Here is a 20699-nt window from a genome sequence, read left to right as displayed (position 1 = left end):
GCCGGGGCTGCGCGCAGCCGGGACGGTGATGGCGCCTGCGGCGTCTAGGCTGCGGTCCGAGGCCGCGCTCGGGTCGCTCCCTCGGCGCGCGCTCACCCAGTACCTGCTGCTGCTGCGGCTCTACCCGGTGCTCACCAAGGCGGCCAGCAGGTGGGCGTGCTGCAGGAGGGGTCGTCGGAGAGGGGAGAGAGGGGCTGCAGGGCAAGAGAGGCAGGCAGAGGGGAGGAGAAGGGGGCGCAGGGGAAAGGAAGTTGGCGGAAGGGAGGGCCACTCCGCAGCACAGAGCTGCGCTGACCATTCTGCAGCCCGTGGGCGCCCAGGGCAAAAGCCGCAGGCGTCAAGGTGACCCCACTGCCCTGTTTGAGCAGAAGCAAGGGGCGGCCTGCAGGTTGGGTCCTGAGCGAGGTCGTCGCCCCTCCAGGTGTAGACCAGAGCCTTCTGGAGGGACCTCCCCATCAAAAGACTGTTGCCAGCACGACAGAGCTGGCAAGCTCTGCCCTTTCTTTGAGTATTCAAGTTTTTATGAGTCATTCCTTCTTTCTTGGGTTTACTAATTTTGTAGGGTTGTTCTCTTTGTTTTATTAATTCAGCCTTTCATAAATGCATAGCGTGCTTCGTGTGTGCTGGGCAAAAAGTTGCGTTCAAAACAGGTGCAGAAGTTCCCCCTCTCCCAGAACTACAAAGAACTAGAGAAACAGCAGATAAATACATGACCTAGAACGGTCAGGGAAGTTTTTCCTGCAGAAGTAACATTGAACGGGCTGCAGAGACATGAAGCAATAGCTCTGGGGGCAGAGGGCACACCAGGAGGAAGGTGCTGGGGGTGGTGCAGGTGCAGGTTGCAGTGGGAAGGTAGATAGGTGAGAAAAGAGGGGAGCCCGAGGGCTGCGCAGCAGATCAGTGGTAGAGCACCTCTGGTTCTTTCCCCAGTACTGGGGTAGGGGTGTCTGTAAGTCCACACTAAGAATTTTGGATTTGTGCGTGTGTGTCTGGTACCAGGGATTGAACCTAGAGGCATTCTGCCAGTGACTTGCACCTCCACCCTTTTAAAATATAAAATTTTGAGATACCATTTTGTTAAGTTGCCTAGATTAGCCTTGAATTTGTGATTCTCCTGCCTCAGCCTCCCCAGTGCTAGGATTACAGGTGTGTACCACTGTGCCCAACTAAAATTTTGGATTTTGTAGCTTTCAGGAAGCAGCTATGAACTCCAGCCTCAGAAGGTGTGACTAGGCCTTTTTCTACCTTCTTTATTGAAGTTTTTATTGCAGTGATGTAGATTTGCACATACTTGTAAGAAACAACACAGATATCTCTAGTACCCTTTGGAAACTTTCCCCCTGCAGCTCTGGGGATTGAACACAGAGGCACTTAACCACTGAGCTATATCCCAGTCCTTTTATTTTTTATTTTGAGACAAAAGTCTTGCCAAGTTGCCAAGGCTGGCCTTGAATGTGGGATCCTCTTGTCTCAGCCTCCTGAGTTGCTGGGATTACAGTTGTGCACCACTGTACCCAGATGGAAATGTTTTCAAAACCATAATACAGTATCACATCCAGAATGTTGGCATACTCTTGACCCACAAATGATCAGATATTCTGTTTTTCTTGTGTTCGTCTGTGTGTGTTGAGTTCTTGAAGTTTTACCACGTGTGTGGGATTATATGGTATGTATTTTGACACCACAGTCAAAATACAGAGCAATGTCACCTTCCTGACTCCCAGGATGGTGGTGTTGTGTACATGGTCCACAGCACGACCCGGATATTGGCTTTGGTGTGTCCAGTGCTGGAGCTCATGGATCACACGTGTGGAGCGAGGCCGAGCTGCCTCCACACTCTGACCTGGGGCTCTGGCAGCTGCCTGATGAGGATCCAGTGTCTGTCCGCAGTGTGGTCTGGCAGCCTTCCAGCTCTGAGAAGGAAAGGCATGTCTCTGTGGGAGTGCTCTTGTTTTCTCATTCCTATCTGTCCACAGTGGCGCTCTGTTGGCACTTGGCAATGTCCTGGCCCAGATGATTGAGAAGAAGAGGAAAAAAGAAGACTCTCAAAATCTGGACGTCAGTGGGCCTCTCAGATATGCAGTTTATGGGTGAGGGCCACAGCGGGGCCGGCTGACCCAGCTAGCCAAGCACAGCAGAGGCGGGCTGCAGCACCATGGTGGTGGAATTGCCTGACGCTGACAGCCATTGGGGCAAAGAGTTGGAAGTCTGTGTGGCTTGTGCACTGTGTGTATGCTCGTTAGTTTTTTGTTCTTTTCTGGTGTTGGGGATCTGACCAGAGTCTCACATATTCTAGACCGTGCTCTGCCACTGAACTCCAGCTCTAGCCCCAAACAGTTTTTATGGAACTTTTGTTGAGAAACAGTTTTTATGGAACTTTTGCTGTGTTTCCCAAGCTTGCCTGTGGCTTAATCCTCTTGCCTCATCCCCCTGAGTAGCTGAGATTGCAGGCACATGCTGCTGCTGAGGTGTAGTTCTTAATTTGAATTGCATTTTGAGGGGGACAGGTATCTTGACCTCTCTGAGATGGACCCGTAGGCACATGACTTACCTCAACCTAGAGTCAGATTTCAGTAATCCAAAGATGCTGCCAGCAACCTAGTTGAGCTCACAAAGAGGAAACAGCTCAGAGGGAATGAGTCAGTTTCTGTTGTTTTTACAGCTCCACCAGAAAACAAATGTTGTATCTTGAAGAATGCCCAGGTTGTGAACCACTTTCTGAATCACAGAGACACAAAGATTCAGGACTTTTTTTTTTAACATTTATTTTTCAGTTTTCGGTGGACACAACATCTTCATTTTATTTTTGTGTGGTACTGAGGATCGAACCCAGCACCCCGCGCATGCCAGGCGAGCGTGTAACTGCTTGAGCCACATCCCCACCCCCTTTTGTTTTGTTTTGTTTGCGAGGGTCAGGGGGGATTGAGACAGGGTCTTACTGGCTCCAAATTTTTAGTTCAGATGATCTCTTGGCCTCATCCTCCAGAGTATCTGGAACTACGGGTACCTGTCACTGTGCCCAGCTAGGAGTTTTAACAGCTTAGTCTACCTTGAGCTTTTGGACCAACATCAGTTTTGTAGATGAATTATTTTGAAGTCTTTTCCAGTCTGTGGGCATACCACCCTGAACGTATGTGACCTTGGCTGAATGCTTTCCAACCGAAGCATCTTTTTTGTGTGCATGGTGCTGGGAGGAACCTACAGACTTATGCACATGAGACAAGCACTCTCCTAGCCTGTAGAGTAACTTTATTTAAAAAAATATGTTTATTTTTTAATTTTAGGTGGACACAATATATTTTATTTTTATGTGGTGCTGAGGATCGAACCCAGTGCCTCACGCATGCCAGGCGAGCACGCTACCGCTTGAGCCACATCCGCAGCCCAAGAGTAACTTTTTAAAAATCTGTAATTCAGGGCTGGGGATGTGGCTCAAGCGGTAGCGCGCTCACCTGGCATGTGTGCGGCCTGGGTTCGATCCTCAGCACCACATACAAAGATGTTGTGTCTGCCGAAAACTAAAAAATAAATATTAAAAAAAAAAAATCTGTAATTCACAATCTTTTTATACTTGCAAGCATGCTAGCATGAGTCATTTTCCTGTGAGGCTCAAATGGATTCCCCTAGACAGCAGTGCGCAAGAAGAACAGCTGGGAGGTAGCGTCCCAGGTACTTCAGTGTGCTCTCTGAGCAGCCCTGCTGTAGACCATGTGACACCCTGCAGTGGGGGGGCATAGGACCTGGGATGGATCTGGGGTGAGGCCCAGCCTTCCTGGCCGTGGGCAGGCAGAAGTTCCGCCTGCTCACACCGCCTTGGACCTCAGGTTCTTTATCACAGGCCCACTGAGCCACTACTTCTACCTGCTCATGGACCACTGGATCCCTCCCGGGGCGCCCTGGGCAGGCATCAGGAGGCTCCTCTTGGACCGCCTGGTCTTCGCACCTGCCTTCCTGCTGCTGTTCTTCCTCGTCATGAACCTGCTGGAGGTGGGTGTCTCCCGAGCACCTGCCAGGGCTCACTTGAGCACAGGGACCAGACATCCCTGGGTAGCTCATGGGCCGTGGGCTTCTTACCGGGCTCAACCTGGAAGTGTGCACTTTCCTCTGTGAGTGTAGGAAGCAGGCCACAGTAGGGCTGGCACTGCTGCTGGTCCCCAGTGAGCTCCCAGGCACACTGGCTCTCCACATCAGCTGTCATAGGCACCTCATGACTCCTGTGCATGCACTGCTGCTTGGACCTGCTGTCAGGGCTCGTCATGGGTGCTGACAGAAGCTGTCATTCAACTGTACCGCAGGGTATTTTCCAAATGTGTTGGCAACTGTATTTCAGTATGATTGGTTCCTTTCTGGTCCTGTGTATTTATTTATTTATTTATTTGTAGTTGTAGATGGACAGGATGCCTTTATTTTATTTATTTTTGTATGTGGTGCTCAGGATTTAACCCAGTGCCTCATACGTGCTAGGCAAGTGCTCTGCCACTGATCCCCAGCCCCTTATATATTTTATTATTTTCTTAATATTTATTTTCTTCAATTTATTGGGGCTGTGTGTGTGTGTATGTGTGTGTGTGAGAGAAGGGGGGGGGGCAGGGGAGGGAGGGAGGGAGATTGGGAATTAAACCTAGGGCCTCATGCATGCTAGACAAACTCCCTACCACTGAGCTACATCCCCAGCCCTTTCCTAAAATTTTATTTTGAGACAGGGTCTCACTAACTTACCAGGCTGGCCTCCAGTTTACAGTCTTCCACCTCAGCCTCCTGAGTGCTGGGGTCACCAGTGTGTGACAAACTCCTGACAAGGTTTTCTTGGGGATGCCTCAACTCTGGTGGTTATTTATTTTGGAAAGAATTCACAGTGTAGCCTTAAGTAGAAGTTCTGTTGCTGGAACCATGGAGTGAACCACTGTCAGACCAAGTCCAAGGGCTGTGAGGGTGAGACGGGCCCCTGCTGTGTGGGTGTAGCCTGCCACCCTGTCAGGACTGAGGATGTCCAGCTGGTTGGCTGGCTGGCTGTAGCTGTGTCCACACACAAACTGAACAGAGCCACTCATTATGGTTTTAAAAGATCATTGCCAAGCCGGACATGGTAGTGCCCATCCGTAATCCCAGCTGCTTGGGAAGCTAAGGCAAGAGGAGCGCACGTCTGAGGCCAGCCTGGGCAATTCAGCAAGATGCTGTCCTAAAATGAAAAATAAAATTTAAAAAGGCTGGGGATGTATCTCAGTGAGAATTGCCCCTGGATTGAATCCTCAGTATCAGAACTTGGTCAACCAATAAGTAAGGAGGGGGCAGCAGCATGGTGGTAGAGCACCTGCTTGGTCTGCATGAGGCCTGGGGTCCCACCAATAGTGCTGGGTGGGACACAGTCATTGCCATTCAGGTGCCCAGGCTGTGGCTCCCTGGATGGCTAGCTGCTCACCTCTGCCTCTGCCCTCCTTGCAGGGGAAGGATGCTGAGACCTTAGCCACCAAGATGAGGAGTGGCTTCTGGCCTGCCCTGAGGATGAACTGGCGAGTATGGACACCCCTGCAGTTTGTCAACATCAACTATGTGCCCCTGCAGGTGAGGGGCACCTGCCACAAGCGCTTTCCCTCCACCCATCTTGTGTGCCTTCAGCAAGCCATGCTTTCTCTCCAGCCACATTTCGCCCCTATTCCAGGTTCCTTGGCCATCCTTGGGTGGTATCTGCCAGATGTTGTGTTTGGCCTCAGAGCTTTGAAGCCACAGGGGGCCTCCCAAGGGGTCCTTGTGCCCCATCCACTGTCAGTTCGGCAGGAGGCATTTGGTTAAGCAGCCAGCCTAGGAGGCACTCACAGGCTGGGCTCCACCCCTGCTGTTGGGGGAGAGAGGTCCAGCTCAGAACCCCCTTGGGAAAGAGCTCCAAAGGGTGAGGGGAGAGGGAGGCAGGCCCGCACACCTGCCACACACAGAGTACCTGCACCTGGCATACACACAGATACCTGCCCCTGACACACACACGCACACACGCACAGAGATACCTGTACCTGACATACACACACACACACACACACACACACAGAGATACCTGCACCTGCCACACACACACATAGATACCTGTACCTGACATATACACACATAGAGAATACCTGCACCTGGCACGCGCGCACACACACACACACACACACACAGAGAACCTGCACCTGGCATACACACAGAGTACCTGCACCTGCCACACACACGCACACACAGATACCTGTACCTGACACACACAGATACCTGTACCTGACACACATACACACAGAGTACCTGCACCTGGCGTGCGCACACATACACATTCAGAGTACCTGCATCTGGTGCGCGCGTGCACGCGCGCGCGCACACACACACATACACAGTACCTACACCTGCCACACACACATACCACACTACACTATGGCGCCACACCTGTCTTGTATATCACACAGACACTACATGTAAAAGCAGTACCTCCACACACACACACATCTGCATGCAGCACATGTGTGCACACCCACATGCATGGACATGAACACACTCCAAGAGTTAAAAGGAAAGTGGGGAGGGGCTGGGGTTGTGGCTCAGCGGTAGAGCACTCATCTAGCACATGCGAGGCCCTGAGTTCGATCCTCAGCACCACATAAAAATAAATAAATAAAGATATTGTGTCCAACTAAAAAAAAATAAATATTAAAAATAAAAAAGGAAAGTGGGAGCTGGTGCACATCCATAGTTCAGCCACTCAGGAGGCTGAGGCAGGAGGATCGCAAGTGTGATATCATCCTGAACAACCTAGTGAGACCCTGTCTCAAAAAAGGGCTGGGGCTGCAGCTCAGTGGTAGAGTGCTTGCCTAGCATATGCAAGGCCCGGGGTCAGTCCCTGGTACCACAAAGAACAAAACCAAACAACCCTATACCAAGGGCAGGAAGTGACATGGCAGGGCTGGTTAGACAGAGCAGGGGTTTCCTGGAAATCAGGAAAGCAGCAACTGAGCATTGTTCAGCTTTGACAGTGAGCCTTATCAGTGACTTTCCCAAGAGCAACTCCAGGACTGGATGGGGGCCGAAACCAAACTGTTTCAAATTGAAGAGTGACTAGGAATTGTAGAGGAAACCAGAAAGTTCTCAAGAAGCTTGTAAAGGGGTGGGGGAAGCAGGGGGCTGGCTGTAGAGGGGTCGAGCCTTGGAGATGTGCCCACATTTGGTGCAGCTGTGGCTGTTTTGGGGTGGGCGGACATATGTGCAGAGGGTTCCCTGGAGGCGGAGGGGATGGGGTCCTCAAATAGGTGCTTAGGCGGGGCCCTTCCTTGGGCGACAGTGGGAGCAGGACTCCGTCTGAGCAGAGGCAGTGGGCTGGGCATTTGGGAGAATGAAGGAGGGAGTTGGGCACTGTCAAGACTGGGCGAGTGAGCTGCCTAGAGAAGGGGACTCTTGGCAGAGGCTGAATATCCCCCTGGCCTGGGCCTGGGCCAGCCCCTGGGGAGGCGTGAAGGCCAGGGTCAGAGGCTTTCTGGGAAGTGCAGCAAGAGGGAACTGTGCTGTGGCTTGGGGTCCTCAGGCACTCTGGGGAGGCAGGCTGAGAAGGGAGAGGGCAGGCCTCCAAGGCAGGAAGAGGACAGACAGCAGCGCTCCTACAGCCAGGCCAGTGCTGGGAGGCTGTAGCAGTCTTCACACTAGGTGGTTGCAGGAGGGTGCTTGGGGGAAGGAAGCTGTTGAGCCAGCACAGACGGTACCAACCGAGTGCCCTGCAGCTCAGTCCAGGGCTGTGGTGATGAGCCTGGTAGCGGCACCTGACCAAGGCTATTTCAGGGGGCGTCTAGGAGTAGGAACAGGACAGAGGGAGGTGAGAGCAGAGACAGGCCATAGCACAGGGCAGTACTAAGTGAGTAGCTAAGCTGGTGTTCAGATGCCTGTCACTGCCTGTTTGCCATAGCTGTGACATTGTCCTCTCCTCTGCCGGCCCCAGTGCAGGACTTGACAGACGACCACCTGGCCGGCAGTGGTCAGGTGACCTCTGTCCACTGAGTGGCTGGTGCTAGGTGTTGTCACGGCCTGACTGTTCTCTTTGCAGTTCCGGGTGCTCTTTGCCAACCTGGCAGCTCTGGTATGGTACGTCTATCTGGCCTCTCTGGGGTAGTGACGCTGGCCTGGGGAGGACATCAGGTGCATCTGGACAGGGGAGAGCAGAGCCCAGCCAGGACGTCTTCTGACTTTAAATCATGTGATTTGAGATGCCTCAGAATTGTGATTGGAGAAACAGAAGTCTCTAAATGTAAGAGTGCTGTGTCTCAGAGGTGGCCTCATTGCCTGGACCAAGAGGTTGCAATAAACAGAGATGATCAGCTGCTTCCCTGGTGTGGTGCCAGGTTTCGGTTCTTGCGACTAAAAGGCTCAGGGGTCACTCTAGTTAAACTGGGCTAACTGGGCTGCACGAAATAACCACCCAAGAGACACAAATACCTTTTTCTTTGGGGTTGCTGTGACGGCTCCTCTGACCTTAAGGGTCCACAGAAAGAGAGAGAGCACACACTGACCCCTTTAATTGAGGAAAAGCTATTCAAATGAGGCAAGGGGTCAGGTTTCAGGGGGCTGAGTCTATCTTCATGATGTCCACTGTCAGCAGGTTGACTGACACCTGGGTAGGCCACACCCAAGGGCACAGTAAGAGGAGGGGACACACACAAGGCATTTCCATGGAAGATTCTATCCTAAACGGGGCAAGGGGTTATATTACAAAGGAACAGATGAGCATAGCTTCACCCATGGGGCTGTAGCAAGACACACCCATTTCTGTGACTGAGCGCCTCAGCATCCAGCTGGGGAGTGTAACTCAGTCACCCATAAAGTTGGCCTCCCACAGTGTGGTTTCTCAGAGGACAGGTCACTGGGGTTTCCCTCTGTGCTGTGGCGCATGCACAACACATAGCTTGCTGTCAAAGCACACAACTCAGTGGCCCAAAATGTGGCCAGTATTATGTGGCCACTGCTGACCCTTCCAGGACTCTCACCTTCCCAAGGTGAAGCTCTACCCCATGAACACCAGCCCTGTCCCTGGGCCCCCGCCATCCCACTGTCAGTTTGAGTGAGGGTGCCTCCTCCAGCAGCATCACAGGGCACTTGGCTTCATGACTGGCTCAGTCGCCTCCATAATATCTGCCGTGGTCTGAATGTGTCCCCTCAGAATTCAAGTGGAAGCTTAACCCTGCTGGGGGGCTGTTAAGAGTGGGGTTTAGGGAGTGGTCAAGCCCCTTGTGAGTGCCATATGGGACAGTGCTGCAGAGTGCTCAGCACAACTAGGACAGGTAAAAGGGCAGCAGGCAGTCAAGGCAGTGGCCCTCCAGAAGGCTTCTCTAAATGTATGGCTACTCCGTGAATTAACCTGTAGGAACATTCCAAAAATCCCAGCTACTCCTTTGTCTCAGAGCATCAGAAAAAGGAAAAGAGGGACAGACCTGAGTGAAGCCTACAAGGGAAAGCCTCAAGGGCACAGTTAGAAGGTCATGGGCCAAACCAATAGTCTCGGCACTTTTCCAATGCCTGATTAACAGTAGTCCTAAGTGGACATTATATCCTGCTGGCTGCTGGCACTCACACCCTTGTGGTGTGGCTACCTGTTGCTGTCCTCTGCTGCATGGGCTGTAACCCCACTGGCCATTACAGCAGCAGAGGCAAAGAATGTAGTTGCCTGTCCAACTGGTTTCAGCGGCACCATCTTGGAAGCAAAGAGTTGTGATTGGTAACTCTACCCTGGGCTTCCCAGCCTCCAGAACTATGAGAAATACTCTATCAAATACCCAGCCTGTGGTATTTCATTATCAAGGCTCATCCATGTTAATAGCATTTTAAGAATGTCCTTCCTTTTTAAGGCTGAATGTTCATTTCAGTGTGTGTGGATATCATGTCCTGTTTACTTTTGTTAGTGGACATTCAGATTGTCTTCAGCTGTTGGCTGCTGTACTCCTGCTATGAACACCGGAGTACGGTATCTGCTCATGTGCCTGCTTACCCTCAATTTCAAAGAACTGTTCTTTTGGTTCAAAATACATCAGGGTGGGGTGGGGCAGTTGCTGAAGGAAGTTTAGAGTATTTGCAAGAGTAACAGGTGCTCCTGCAATTGATAAAGACCTTGATGATCACACTACTTCCTGTCTTGGCAGAGTCTACATTCAGTTCTAGAGTTTGGCTGGGAGGAGTGGCACTCGCCTGTGAACCCAGCTCTCTGGAAAGCTGAGAGAGGAGGACCACTTGATCCCATGAGTTTGAGGCCAGGCTGGGCAACATAGCAGCAAGACCCACTCCCCACCTCTCAAAAAAAAAGTCCAGTTCCCAATTTTAGGTGCAAGCCGTGGCACCAACATTTGCTGAGGGAGTTACTGTGCTGGAGCTCATGCTGATCCTACGAAAATCCCATAAAGTAGGCATCACTCTTTGTTTCCATTTCACAAATGGGGAAACTGAGGGAAGACCCGCTAATAGGTGAATCCTGGATTCAGATGCAGGATTCTCTGCCACCACTTTCACATATGGGTTCTCAGGATGTCAGGGTGAAGCCAGGAAAAAAGAAAAAATTTGGGGTAGTATTTTTTTAAAGTAATGCAAATTCATACTCTTGGGTTTCTGGCTTATCACGGCCTGCTTTCACTCGGTTCATTTCACACACGTTTACCCGGAGCTGCCAGGCACACAGGAAAGCAGGGAGCGAGGCTGTTAGTGTCCCCACGTGGACATTTACCAGGGATACGGAAAATATGTAAAGGTGGTCACACGGACTGGACACGGTTTAAAGAGAAAGAGAAGCACTTTTATTATCCTCAGTTCTGGGTACCTTGACAAATAATATTTTAGTTGTATTTTTGGACAAAATGAACCCATACAAAGGTCCATGAAGNCCTTGCCCCCCGCGCGCGGCGGCGTGTGGGCGCCCGACAGGTGGGCGGCGGTGCCCGTGCCCGTGCCCGGGGTGCCGGGTTCCGTACCTGGGGCGGCTGTGCCCGAGGTGCCAGGGTCCGTGCCGGGGTCCGTGCCCGGGGCGGTCGTGCCATAGCAGCTGTGTCTGGAGTGACAGCGTCCTGTGTTAGGATGGCTGTGACTAGTGGTCCTGAGGGTCCGAGTGTGAGGATGACCGTGCTGGTGCCTGAGGGCTAGTGAGCAAGGAGGGTCCACCCCGCTGAGGGTCCATTTGCTAGGAGGAGGCCAGAGTAAACCAGGCGCTTCTTGGATCTGGTCAGTGCTGTGGCCATCATCTACTTGTCGTTATTGAGCCTTTGAAATGCTCCTGTGATTACACAAGGATTTTTAGTTTTATTTAATGTCAATATAAATTTAAAACCCAAAGCAGTGCAGTTTTTCAATATTTGGTTGAAATAACAGTACTTTTAGTATATTGGATTAAATAAAGTGTATTACTCAATTTCACTTGTTTCTCTTCACTTTTTTAAAATCCTTTATTTATTTATTTATTTATGTGTGATGCTGAGGATCAAACCCAGTGCCTCAGACATGATAGGCAAGCACTCTACCCCTGAGCCACAACCCCAGCCTCTCTTTATTCTTTTAATGCTGCTACTGGACAACTTAAAATTACATATGCTGCTGGGTTCTATTTCTACTAGAGAGACTGCTTTAGAGGCAGGGATTGGTTATTGTGGGATTTACCCAGTTCCAGTTAAACCTCCTAGGTACCTGCAGCTGTTATCTCTACACTGACACTTAGAAATTGGGCACAGAGGTAATATCATATCCCTAGTTGTATCAGGAATTTCATAGTTATTTTTTTAACCTTTAATTTTATTTATTTATTTATTGGTACTGGGGAATGAACCCAGGGGTGCTTTACCACTGATCTACAACCCCAGTCCATTTATTTATTTACTTATTTAAAAATTTGTTTTCTAAATATTTATTTTTTAGTTGTAGTTTGACACAATACCTTCATTCCATTCATCTCTTTTTATGTGGTGCTGAGGATCGAACCCAGGGCCCTGCATGTACTAGGTGAGCGCTCTACACTGAGCCACATCCCAGCCCCTTATTTTTTATTTTTTATTTTGAGATAAGGCCTCACTAAATTGCTGAAGCTGGCCTTGAACTTGTGATACTCCTGTCTCAGCCTCCAAAGTTGCTGGGATTCCAGACATGTGCCCCTGTGCCTGGCTAATCTTTAATTAAAACACAAACTTATTTTGGAATATTTTACATAATAAAAAAGTTGCAAATAGAATCCTTTTATATCTCACATCTAATTTCCTGTTCTTAACGTTTTAACACTAAGTATGGTAGATTTATCACAATTAATAAGTCTATCCTGATCATTAATAATGGAAGTCTGTGCTTTGTTGAGATAACCTTAGTTTTGCTTTCTGTTCCCAGGTCCCATATGGCAGTTGGTTCTTGGTGTCCCTGGGCTCCTGTTAACTTTGTAGCTTCTCAGACTTCCTTTCATGATGGTGGGGAGGTTTCGTGGTGGTCCCTCAGTTGGCGTTTGTCTGATGTTTCTCTTGTGGTTAGACTGTAGTAATTCTCTTTTTTATTTTTTGTTTGCTTTTGGTATTGGGGATTTAACCCAGGGTCACTTAACCACTGAGCCACATCCACCACCCTTTTTATTTTGAGACAAGGTCTCTCTGAGTTGCTTAGGCCCTTGCTAAGTTGCTGAGGCCATTCTTGAAGTTGTGATCCTCCTGCCTCAGCTCCTGAGCTGCTGGGATCATAGGCGTACGCCACCATGCCTAACTCATTCGCTTTAAAAAATCAGAAGAGTGTTCTGAATTTCTCAGGACTTTTAAAGGAAAACATTCACTCTGAGGTCAAAGAACTTGTTTGAAATTAACCTAAAGTTGAGTCCAGCCTTATTTGATTGCAGCAAGGCTCCCTGTTTGCTTGCCATGCTAGACTTCTGGGTGGGGAGATGGGGAAGTCATTGAGCTTGGGGATGGAAGGGCTGGTGGCAGGCAGGGATGCGCAGCACCGTGAAGGTAATATATAGGGGGCTTGTCTCTTGTGCCCCCACCCCCATACCAGGATATCCCAGAGCTTTGCATGGATAAGTCTCAGGCTCCCCAGTGCCTTCTAACATACCTCTGCTTGGTGTGTGACCAGCACCCCAAGTTAACCCTGCCCAAATGATCCTTGAGTCATGAGGGTCAGTGGCCCTCCAGACCTTCCTCTCCCACCACAGTCTCTACCAGGTAGATTCTGGCCAAGTTCCCTGCCCCCCACATTTAACCTTTAGTACTTTTAGTTCCATGACCCCTACCCCGCCAAGTGCCAGTTGACAGCCACTACCCCACTTAAATCAGATAAAGTATGCTTAGATGCAATTATAATTTAATTTAAATTACAGTTGACCTGTGGATACCAAAATCTATGGAAATTCAAATCCCTATGTAAAATGGTGTAGTGTTTGATACAAATGTGCTTTAAATCATACCTAGGTTACTTACAACACCCAATACAGCATGGACCTCATGTAAGTAGTTGTCATGCTATATTGCTTAGGAAACAGTGATAAGAAAAAGAGCCTGCACATGTCCAGTACAGGAGCATCGTCTTCCAAACGTGCCCTTCTGGTGCTGACCGCGGATACCGAAGACTCAGGGGCCACTTGTACTTTGAATTTAAACAGCCCACAACTAGTGGCCTTGGTCAGACAGTGCAGTCCTAGCCTGCAGGCCTCCCTGCACTGCACATGGCTCCCCTTTCTAACACTGGCCCTGAGTCCTCCTGTCCATGGCCTGCTCATCCTCACTGGGCCACACCTTGCAGGAAGGCTCTCCCAGGCACAGAACAGGCCTGGCTACAGCTGTGAGGTGGACGGGGTGTGCAGGCGTTACCCCCGGCTGCCTTGGCTTCTCTGGAGAAGTCACTGTCTTGGCAGAGTTCTCACAGGGGTCTGTAACAGAGGCCACAGCACATGCTGTCGTATCTTTTTTTAAAAATATTTATTTTTTAGTTCTAGTCGGACACAATACCTTTCTTTTTATTTATTTATTTATATGTGGTGCCGAGGATCAAACCCAAGGTCTCACACTTGCTAGGCCAGCACTCTACCACTGAGCCACAACCCCAGCCCAGCCATCGTATCTTTAATACTAGGCGAGAGCCACTCTCTCTGGTCAACCTGCGGAAGAGAAACGTGGAATCTGGAGAGGAGGAGCAGGCGTCCAGGCTGGACCACTACAGGGCGAAGGCCACAAGGCACATCTTCCTCATCAGGCATTCCCAGTACCACATGGACGGCTGCCTGGAAAAGGACCGCACTTTGACCCCACTAGGTATGTGCCTAGGTCTTTTGCCCAGCTGATCCCCATGGTCAGCCTTGAGGGTGTTGGGGCATGGGTCCCCTTGAACCTTCAGGGACCACTAGCCCAGACTTTGACATCATCATTACCTGTGATTTTCAGCTGAACTTGGACAGGAGACAGGCTTCTTAACGTGCCTGTGCCAGAACATACAGGGCTGAGGTTGGCTCATTGTCACGGCACTTGCCCAACATGGGGGAGTCCCTGGTTCCATCCCTAGCACTGAAGGAAACACTCAAGCAAATGCCGTGGTGTCTTGATGCATGAGGTCAGGCCCAGTTCCCAGTCCAGCAAGGCTTATGCTCTTGTTGCTCCAGAAGTGGCGCCTCTTACACTCTGTGCCAGGCTCACGGCCCAGCCTGCAGACATCTGCCCAGCACCTGCAGGCTGTCCACAGCATCTGGGTGGCTTGCTGGGCAGCAGTGTCTCGTGCCTGCAGGTGCACCTGTGGAGAAATCCTGGAAATGGAGATGCAAGGGGTGTGGGGAGAGTCTAGACTCAACCTTTGTAGAGGAAGGGTCTCTCTGTGTTGCCCAGGCTGACCCTGAATGCCTGGGCTCCAGCGATCCTCCCACTTCAGCTTCTCCAGTAGCTGGCCCTGCAGACACTGTTCTTGTGCCTGGCTGAGCTTAGTCTGAACAGTTCCTCTGTTTGGATGGGGTCTCCCCATCTGTGCTCATATGGAAAAATTTGATAGTGAAAGGGTTTTCTGGCCTGCTCTCCTGCTCTCGTGAAGACTGCTCCTTCCCTGAAACACTGTACAGACAGGAAGGGAAGCGCCAAGTGCAGAGGTCTCTGCATCTGACAGAGACTGACTTCCTGGCGATTTCCAGCCAGATGCTAAAATACATTTAAAAGAAAGCACCTATATTTGGAGCTGCTTGGTGCTCAGTGATACTGAATCCTCAGTGCGTACATATTGGCCACCAGGGTGTCACACGGCCGGTGGCTATCATGGTGCTCTACGCTGTGTGGACTTGGTTGAGGCAGAGTAAATCCTACCTGGACTCCAACAGTGGGGCACATCTGCTCCTTACTGCTAATAGACTGAGGTGTATTTTTCTGCATGGGGTTGAGGACAGTTGAATTGATGATCTTATTGGCATTGCTCATTGAGGCCCTAACCCCTGCTAGGCCCAGGACCGTGGGGGGCATGTGATCCTATGTGGGTGTCACTGGCTAAAGGAGGGATCAAGGTATGTGTGGTTCTGGGGTATTTGCCTTCAAGGTCGGGAACAAGCTGAACTCACGGGGCTCCGACTTGCCAGCCTGGGGTTGAAGTTTAGTAAAATCATCCATTCCTCCATGACCCGTGCGGTGGAGACCACAGACATCATCAGCAAGCACCTGCCAGGTAAGTGTGGGCCAGGGGCCTCTGCACAGGACCAGTGCAGCCTGGGGTGTATGCTGCCCACAGGGGAGGGCCCAGGGTGGCTCCTGGAGTGGACAACACTGTGCTCCTCCTCAGGCGTCTCCAGAGTCAGCACAGACCTGCTGCGGGAAGGTGCACCCATCGAGCCCGACCCTCCTGTGTCTCACTGGAAGCCAGAGGCTGTGGTAAAGACACTGCCCCATGGGTCACTGGGGCAAGGGCTGGGCGTACCTTCTGATAGCCATCTCGCCTTGCTTCCCCCTGATGGTCCTCACTTTGCCCCCAGCAGTATTACGAAGATGGTGCCCGGATCGAGGCTGCTTTCCGGAACTACATCCACAGGGCAGATGCCAAGCAAGAGGAGGACAGCTATGAAATCTTCATATGCCATGCCAATGTTATCCGCTACATTGTCTGCAGGTAGGCACTGCCTGGCCCACAGGGCTGGAGGGTGTAGACCTAGAGAAAAGCCCAGACCACAACCCGTCCCTTCCCTTTGCCGCCTGCCATCTCTGTGGGTGTGTGGCTGCCCCTCTGTCTCCTCTGGGAGCTTCCGGGCCTTGTCACACAGCTGGAGAGTCCTGGTCAGCTCTCTGGTGGAAAACGTCTGTGAGGTGGGGTTTCTCTGATTGTTTTGGCAGAACAGCACAGGTGGACGGGGCCCTGGTGTCAGAGGGTCTTCTGGGTGGACAGGTAGAGCTGCCGTGGTCAGGGTACTGTATGCTGGGCTTCCAACCCTTTGGTGATGGAGAGATACCTGGGACTGTGCAAAAACCCTGTTTCCCCTCAAGCTGGTGCCAGCGTCTGGGAGGGTCTAAGGGGACCCTGGCAACAGTCACCAAGACCAGCTCGGAGGGGATTCTGCTTCCTGCACTCTTTGTTCCTCCCTGAACACCTTCTGAGGGCTGCGCCTCTTCCTTGGGTGTGTTGAATTGTTTGTTTCTTCTCTCTTGCCTTTGAGGGGCTGGAGATAGAGCCCGGGGGCTTGAACACCTAGGCCACCGGGCCATTTCCCAACACTGTGACTGCCCGTGCCGGTGTCTGCTCTCTGGGTCGTGAACTGTGACTGTGCTGGTCACAAGTGCGACTTGTTTGCTGCTCAGGCTGCTCTGCGGGGTCACCTGTGTTTTGGACCTTCCCTACACTCTGGTACCATGGAATGTTCTGGGCTTGTATGTTTGGGTTTTTTCCCCCCCTGATTCTGGGGATTGAACCCAGGGGCACTCTACCACTGAACTACATCACCAGGCCTTGTTATTTTTTTATTTTGAGACAGGGTCTTGCTAAGTTACCAAGGGTCTCACTAAATTGCTGAAACTGGCCTCAAACTTGGAATCCTCCTGCCTTAGCCTCCTGAGTCACTGGGATTATAGGTGTGTGCCACTGCACCTGGCATGACTCATGTATTGTATTGGTCTTAGCTCTGGAATCAGCCTGTTTTCCATGAATGCCAGGGCAGCGTCTATGTGCCCCTTGATGGGAAGGCTCTTGCACTTCAAATATGTAAAAGGACTGACCAAATTTCAGTAGAGTGCAGACTTTGAGAAGCAGTGGAAGCCTGTCTCCACCCGTGGACCCACTAGAAAACATTCAGCAGGGCTTCCGTCACCAAGGACTGCCTCTCCTCTGCACCCAGAGTCTGGTCAGTGGTACTGTCTGGAGTGAGGCGGTCTCTCTTCCTGTCTGTGGTATGTCCACAGGGCTGTGGTGACCCATCTGCTTAGGCATCCCATATGTGGTCCAGCTAGAAGCCCAAGGATGGTGGGGGATCCCCAGAGTCAGAGAGTGCCCCCCCCCCGCAACGCACAAAGCTGTCGGGGAGTTGGGATCCTCCCCTGGCTCATGGTGGCAGGAAGGGATGCGGCTGGTGGCTGGTGGCGGGGTGTTGTGCTCAACCTGCAGCAAGAACAAGGTTCCCGGGATGGCCCGTCCCCTGTCTGCTGGACCTGTGTCGTGCACTTCCTGCCTGTGATCAGGCCATTCTGGTACTCTGTGTGCTCCTGTTGACACCACATTATCTTGTGAACCCTGACAGTTATGGGAGGTGACCCTGATGCCAGGATGCACCAGAAGCCCCGTGAATGGAGTTCCCCAGGGCAGTCAGGGCGGCCACATAGTCACGCAGTCTCCACTGTGCTGTCTGTAGGAGCACGCCCTGCAAACTATGAGGGGTGATACTGAGAGGATTTTAAAAAGCAGCATGGAGCCACAGTGGTGCACGCCTGAAATCTCAGGAGGTTGGAGCTGGAGGATCAAAAGTTCAAGGCCAGTCAGCAACTTAGACCCTTTTTTTTTTCCTTAATGTTTTTATTAGTTGTTGATTGTCCTTTATTTATTTACTTATATGTAGTGCTAAGGATTGAATCCAGTGCCTCACACATGCTAGGCAAGTGCTGAACCACTGAGCCCCAGCCCCAGCTAGACCCTTATAGCTCAGTGGAGAGGCATCTTGGGTTTCAATCCCCCGTATTAAAAAAAGGAAAAAAAAAAACAAAACACATTCACCAAACCCGCAGCAGAAAAATGTCACCATGTCCACTGGGTTTGAGGATCAGATTGGCTTCTGAAGCATGAAGGACATTTGGTGACTCAAGGAAGATGTGATACTGAGCTTCTTAGCAAGTGTTTTTTGTTCCTAATAAGCACTTTTAAGGGCATGAAAATGCTACAGGGTTGTGGATTGCACCTCCATCCCCTGGCACAAAACATTGAATTTTATGAGAAATGGATCTAGTGTACTTTGTCCTCTCACTTGTTACATTGTAAAGAAGAAATAAAATTGCATGCCCTGCAAGGAACTTGTTTGTGCTGATCACACAGCTTGAGTCTGGTGGAGCCCTGGTGGATCCAGGGGCCCTTTCCTCTGAGCACCCTCGAGGGACCAGCTCCCCTCCAAGGGACCAGCTGAAGTGTCTGCTCTGCTCTGGTGCTCCAGGGTCTGGGCCTTGCCTGTCCCTCAGGGAACTGTGGCCCCCTCTGCATGAGCTTCCTCTGGCATGTTCTTTCTTCCTGCAGAGCACTGCAGTTCCCTCCAGAAGGCTGGCTCCGTCTCTCCCTCAACAATGGCAGCATCACCCACCTCGTGATCCGACCGGATGGCCGAGTAGCACTCAGGACCCTTGGGGACACGGGGTTCATGCCCCCCAACAAGATCACCCGGTCTTGAGGGCCCCTCTGGGACTCCACCCTTCTCTGCGTGCAGCCTGGTTCAGCCTTCCCTCTTGTTCCTTGTCCAGGCTGCAGTGCAGCTTTGAGGAAGAGGCTGTGGGAATGTCTCAGATGCTGGGGACACTTGTGTCTGGCCCACTGAAAGGGAAACCTTCAGGCCAGACAGCCTGACTTCCTTCCTTTGGCCTGCCAGGACAGCCCCATGGGTATGGGGTGAGGACCTTTTCAGGCAAGAGGACAGCCTGTGCTGGGCTTTGAATAAGCCCTGCTTGCCATCCCTCTGGACCACCATGGCAGGCCTGCATGGGTGGCCACAGCAGCAAGTGACTCTGGGCTCCGCCTAAGCTGGTGCAGCAGGACAAGCTTTCTAAACAACTCATTTCATTCACATGTTCTTATTCTGAAAAGCCTTTGTCACTTCAGTGTTCGTCAATTAAAACCTATTCCTCATTTGGGTTCTTGCTTTGAAAACCAATTTCTCACCAGAGTGAGAGATCCTGACGCTGTAGGATCTAAAGGCACAGACACTGGCCAGCCGCACGGTGGATTTGGGTGAGAGAGGAAGTGAGTCTGGAGTGCCATGTCCAGGGGCTGGCCACACCAGGCAGGGACTGCGGGCTTGTGATGGCCAGGCAGGGAAGATACCCAGGGCTGACATCTCCATCCTAGTCTGCTCCTGGCCACAGTTCATCTTCTGGGCTTGTGGGTTAACATTTGGACATGATATGCCTACCCCAAATATCTGTTAATTCAACAAAAGCAGTCCAGTTTTTACGAAGTGCTCACGAACACTTTCAGTAATCAATACAATGAATTGGGATATTTGATCCATTTCTCTGGCCTCTTTGGAAATAACTACATAATAAAATTTTAAAAGTACAAATCGTGATTGTTTTAAAGAAAACGGGAAACCTGTGCCGGGACACAGCAGTGGCGTCACTAGAAATCCCTTTCGATGGGCGCTTGTCTGTCCTCAGCCTGGGTACCTCAGCGTCCTGCCACCCCGAGGCAGGGCCGCGCTAGCGCCCGCCTGTGCGAAACTTGGCGCAGGACGTGTGTGTCGCCCGGACGCAGGGCTGCGGGGAAGCCTCCGCTTTTGCACACGCCCTGCTTGGATGCCTAGTCCATTCAGAGGCGCAGTCTCCTCCCTGGACCTCGGAGCCGGCAAATGGGAACCAGACACAGTTCAGGGTGGTGGCAGGCCAGGGTCTCCTCCTCCACACTAGCCACACCTTGCCTCAACTCGCCCAGTTCGGCTCTGCCCTGGCCCTTCACCTCCGCCTCACTCCGCCCTTGCCCTTCACCTCCGCTCTGCTCCTCACTTCTGGGTCGCGCAGAGTCCATCTCATATGGAGATGGAGGACCTGGGATTCTGAGTAGCCTGGAGCAGAGGAGCTGGAATGAGACCTTGGTAGAAAGACTTAGAAGGACGTAAGTCACTGGATGACCAGAAGAGCTAGCAATCTGCAGATGCTCCTGCAAGAAATCCCCAGAATGAAAACTGCTGACCTTACATTTGAAGTCAAAGATGTGAAACGGCTTCAGGTTTTGTCTGGAAAGTTATGCCCCTTTCTAGGAGCTCGCAGCGATTGTGCCCTGTATGAAGCTTCGTCGTTGTTCGCTTTTTTCCCTTTGGTACCAGTGGTTGAACTCGGGATTAACCACTGAGCACGTACCCAGACATTTTTTGATTTTATTTAGAGACAGGGCCTTGCTAAGTTGCTGAGGGCAGCTGTGACCTCGCAGTCCCGAGCCGCCGCCATCACAGGCGGGCGCCACCATATAAATTCCCAGCAGACTTTCTTCTCCACCGTTCCTTGTGTTTGCTGTTCGGAGTGGTCTTCCCTGCTCGCCTTCTCAGTGGTAAGGACCGGGCCTCAGTC

The 20699-nt window shown here is 51.3% G+C and overlaps 2 protein-coding genes across 4 annotated transcripts; both read left to right on the top strand.

Moving 5' to 3' along the window:
* The first annotated feature begins 7 nt into the window (after nt 1-7).
* Pxmp2 (peroxisomal membrane protein 2) lies at nt 8-8324 on the top strand. The gene is made up of 5 exons (XM_015505607.2): nt 8-150; nt 1977-2090; nt 3825-3987; nt 5443-5562; nt 8048-8324. Exons 1-5 carry the CDS (start codon nt 29-31, stop codon nt 8111-8113), a joined length of 585 nt encoding a protein of 194 aa, XP_015361093.1. The 5' UTR covers nt 8-28; the 3' UTR covers nt 8114-8324.
* Nucleotides 5443-19266, top strand: Pgam5 (PGAM family member 5, mitochondrial serine/threonine protein phosphatase). 3 transcript variants are annotated; one of them, XM_015505605.2, is made up of 7 exons: nt 7785-7798; nt 9265-9278; nt 14071-14249; nt 15505-15630; nt 15745-15833; nt 15935-16068; nt 18664-19266. In XM_015505605.2, exons 3-7 carry the CDS (start codon nt 14207-14209, stop codon nt 18812-18814), a joined length of 543 nt encoding a protein of 180 aa, XP_015361091.1. In that variant the 5' UTR covers nt 7785-7798; nt 9265-9278; nt 14071-14206; the 3' UTR covers nt 18815-19266. The 3 variants fall into 3 exon arrangements, with proteins under 3 accessions (XP_048641830.1, XP_048641829.1, XP_015361091.1); XM_048785873.1 differs by lacking the exons at nt 7785-7798; nt 9265-9278 and adding an exon at nt 5443-5562 and having other exon boundaries at nt 15938-16068; XM_048785872.1 differs by lacking the exons at nt 7785-7798; nt 9265-9278 and adding an exon at nt 5443-5562.
* Nucleotides 19267-20699: the final 1433 nt, after the last annotated feature.

This window comes from Marmota marmota, unplaced genomic scaffold, assembly GCF_001458135.2.
Source record: "Marmota marmota marmota unplaced genomic scaffold, marMar, whole genome shotgun sequence".
NCBI classification, from domain to species: Eukaryota; Metazoa; Chordata; class Mammalia; order Rodentia; family Sciuridae; genus Marmota; species Marmota marmota.
The sequence above is the reverse complement of the archived record's forward strand: the minus strand, read 5'-3'. Positions and strand labels throughout refer to the sequence as shown.

Excerpts from the sequence above, each read along its gene's own strand:
- Pxmp2 (XM_015505607.2), top strand. The coding sequence starts at position 29 with ATGGCGCCTGCGGCGTCTAGGCTGCGGTCCGAGGCCGCGCTCGGGTCG. Across the intron at positions 151-1,976 it reads CTCACCAAGGCGGCCAGCAG|TGGCGCTCTGTTGGCACTTG; the intron begins GTGGGCGTGCTG and ends ATCTGTCCACAG. Across the intron at positions 5,563-8,047 it reads TCAACTATGTGCCCCTGCAG|TTCCGGGTGCTCTTTGCCAA; the intron begins GTGAGGGGCACC and ends TTCTCTTTGCAG.
- Pgam5 (XM_048785872.1), top strand. Across the intron at positions 15,834-15,934 it reads ACTGGAAGCCAGAGGCTGTG|CAGTATTACGAAGATGGTGC; the intron begins GTAAAGACACTG and ends CTTTGCCCCCAG. Across the intron at positions 16,069-18,663 it reads ATCCGCTACATTGTCTGCAG|AGCACTGCAGTTCCCTCCAG; the intron begins GTAGGCACTGCC and ends TTCTTCCTGCAG.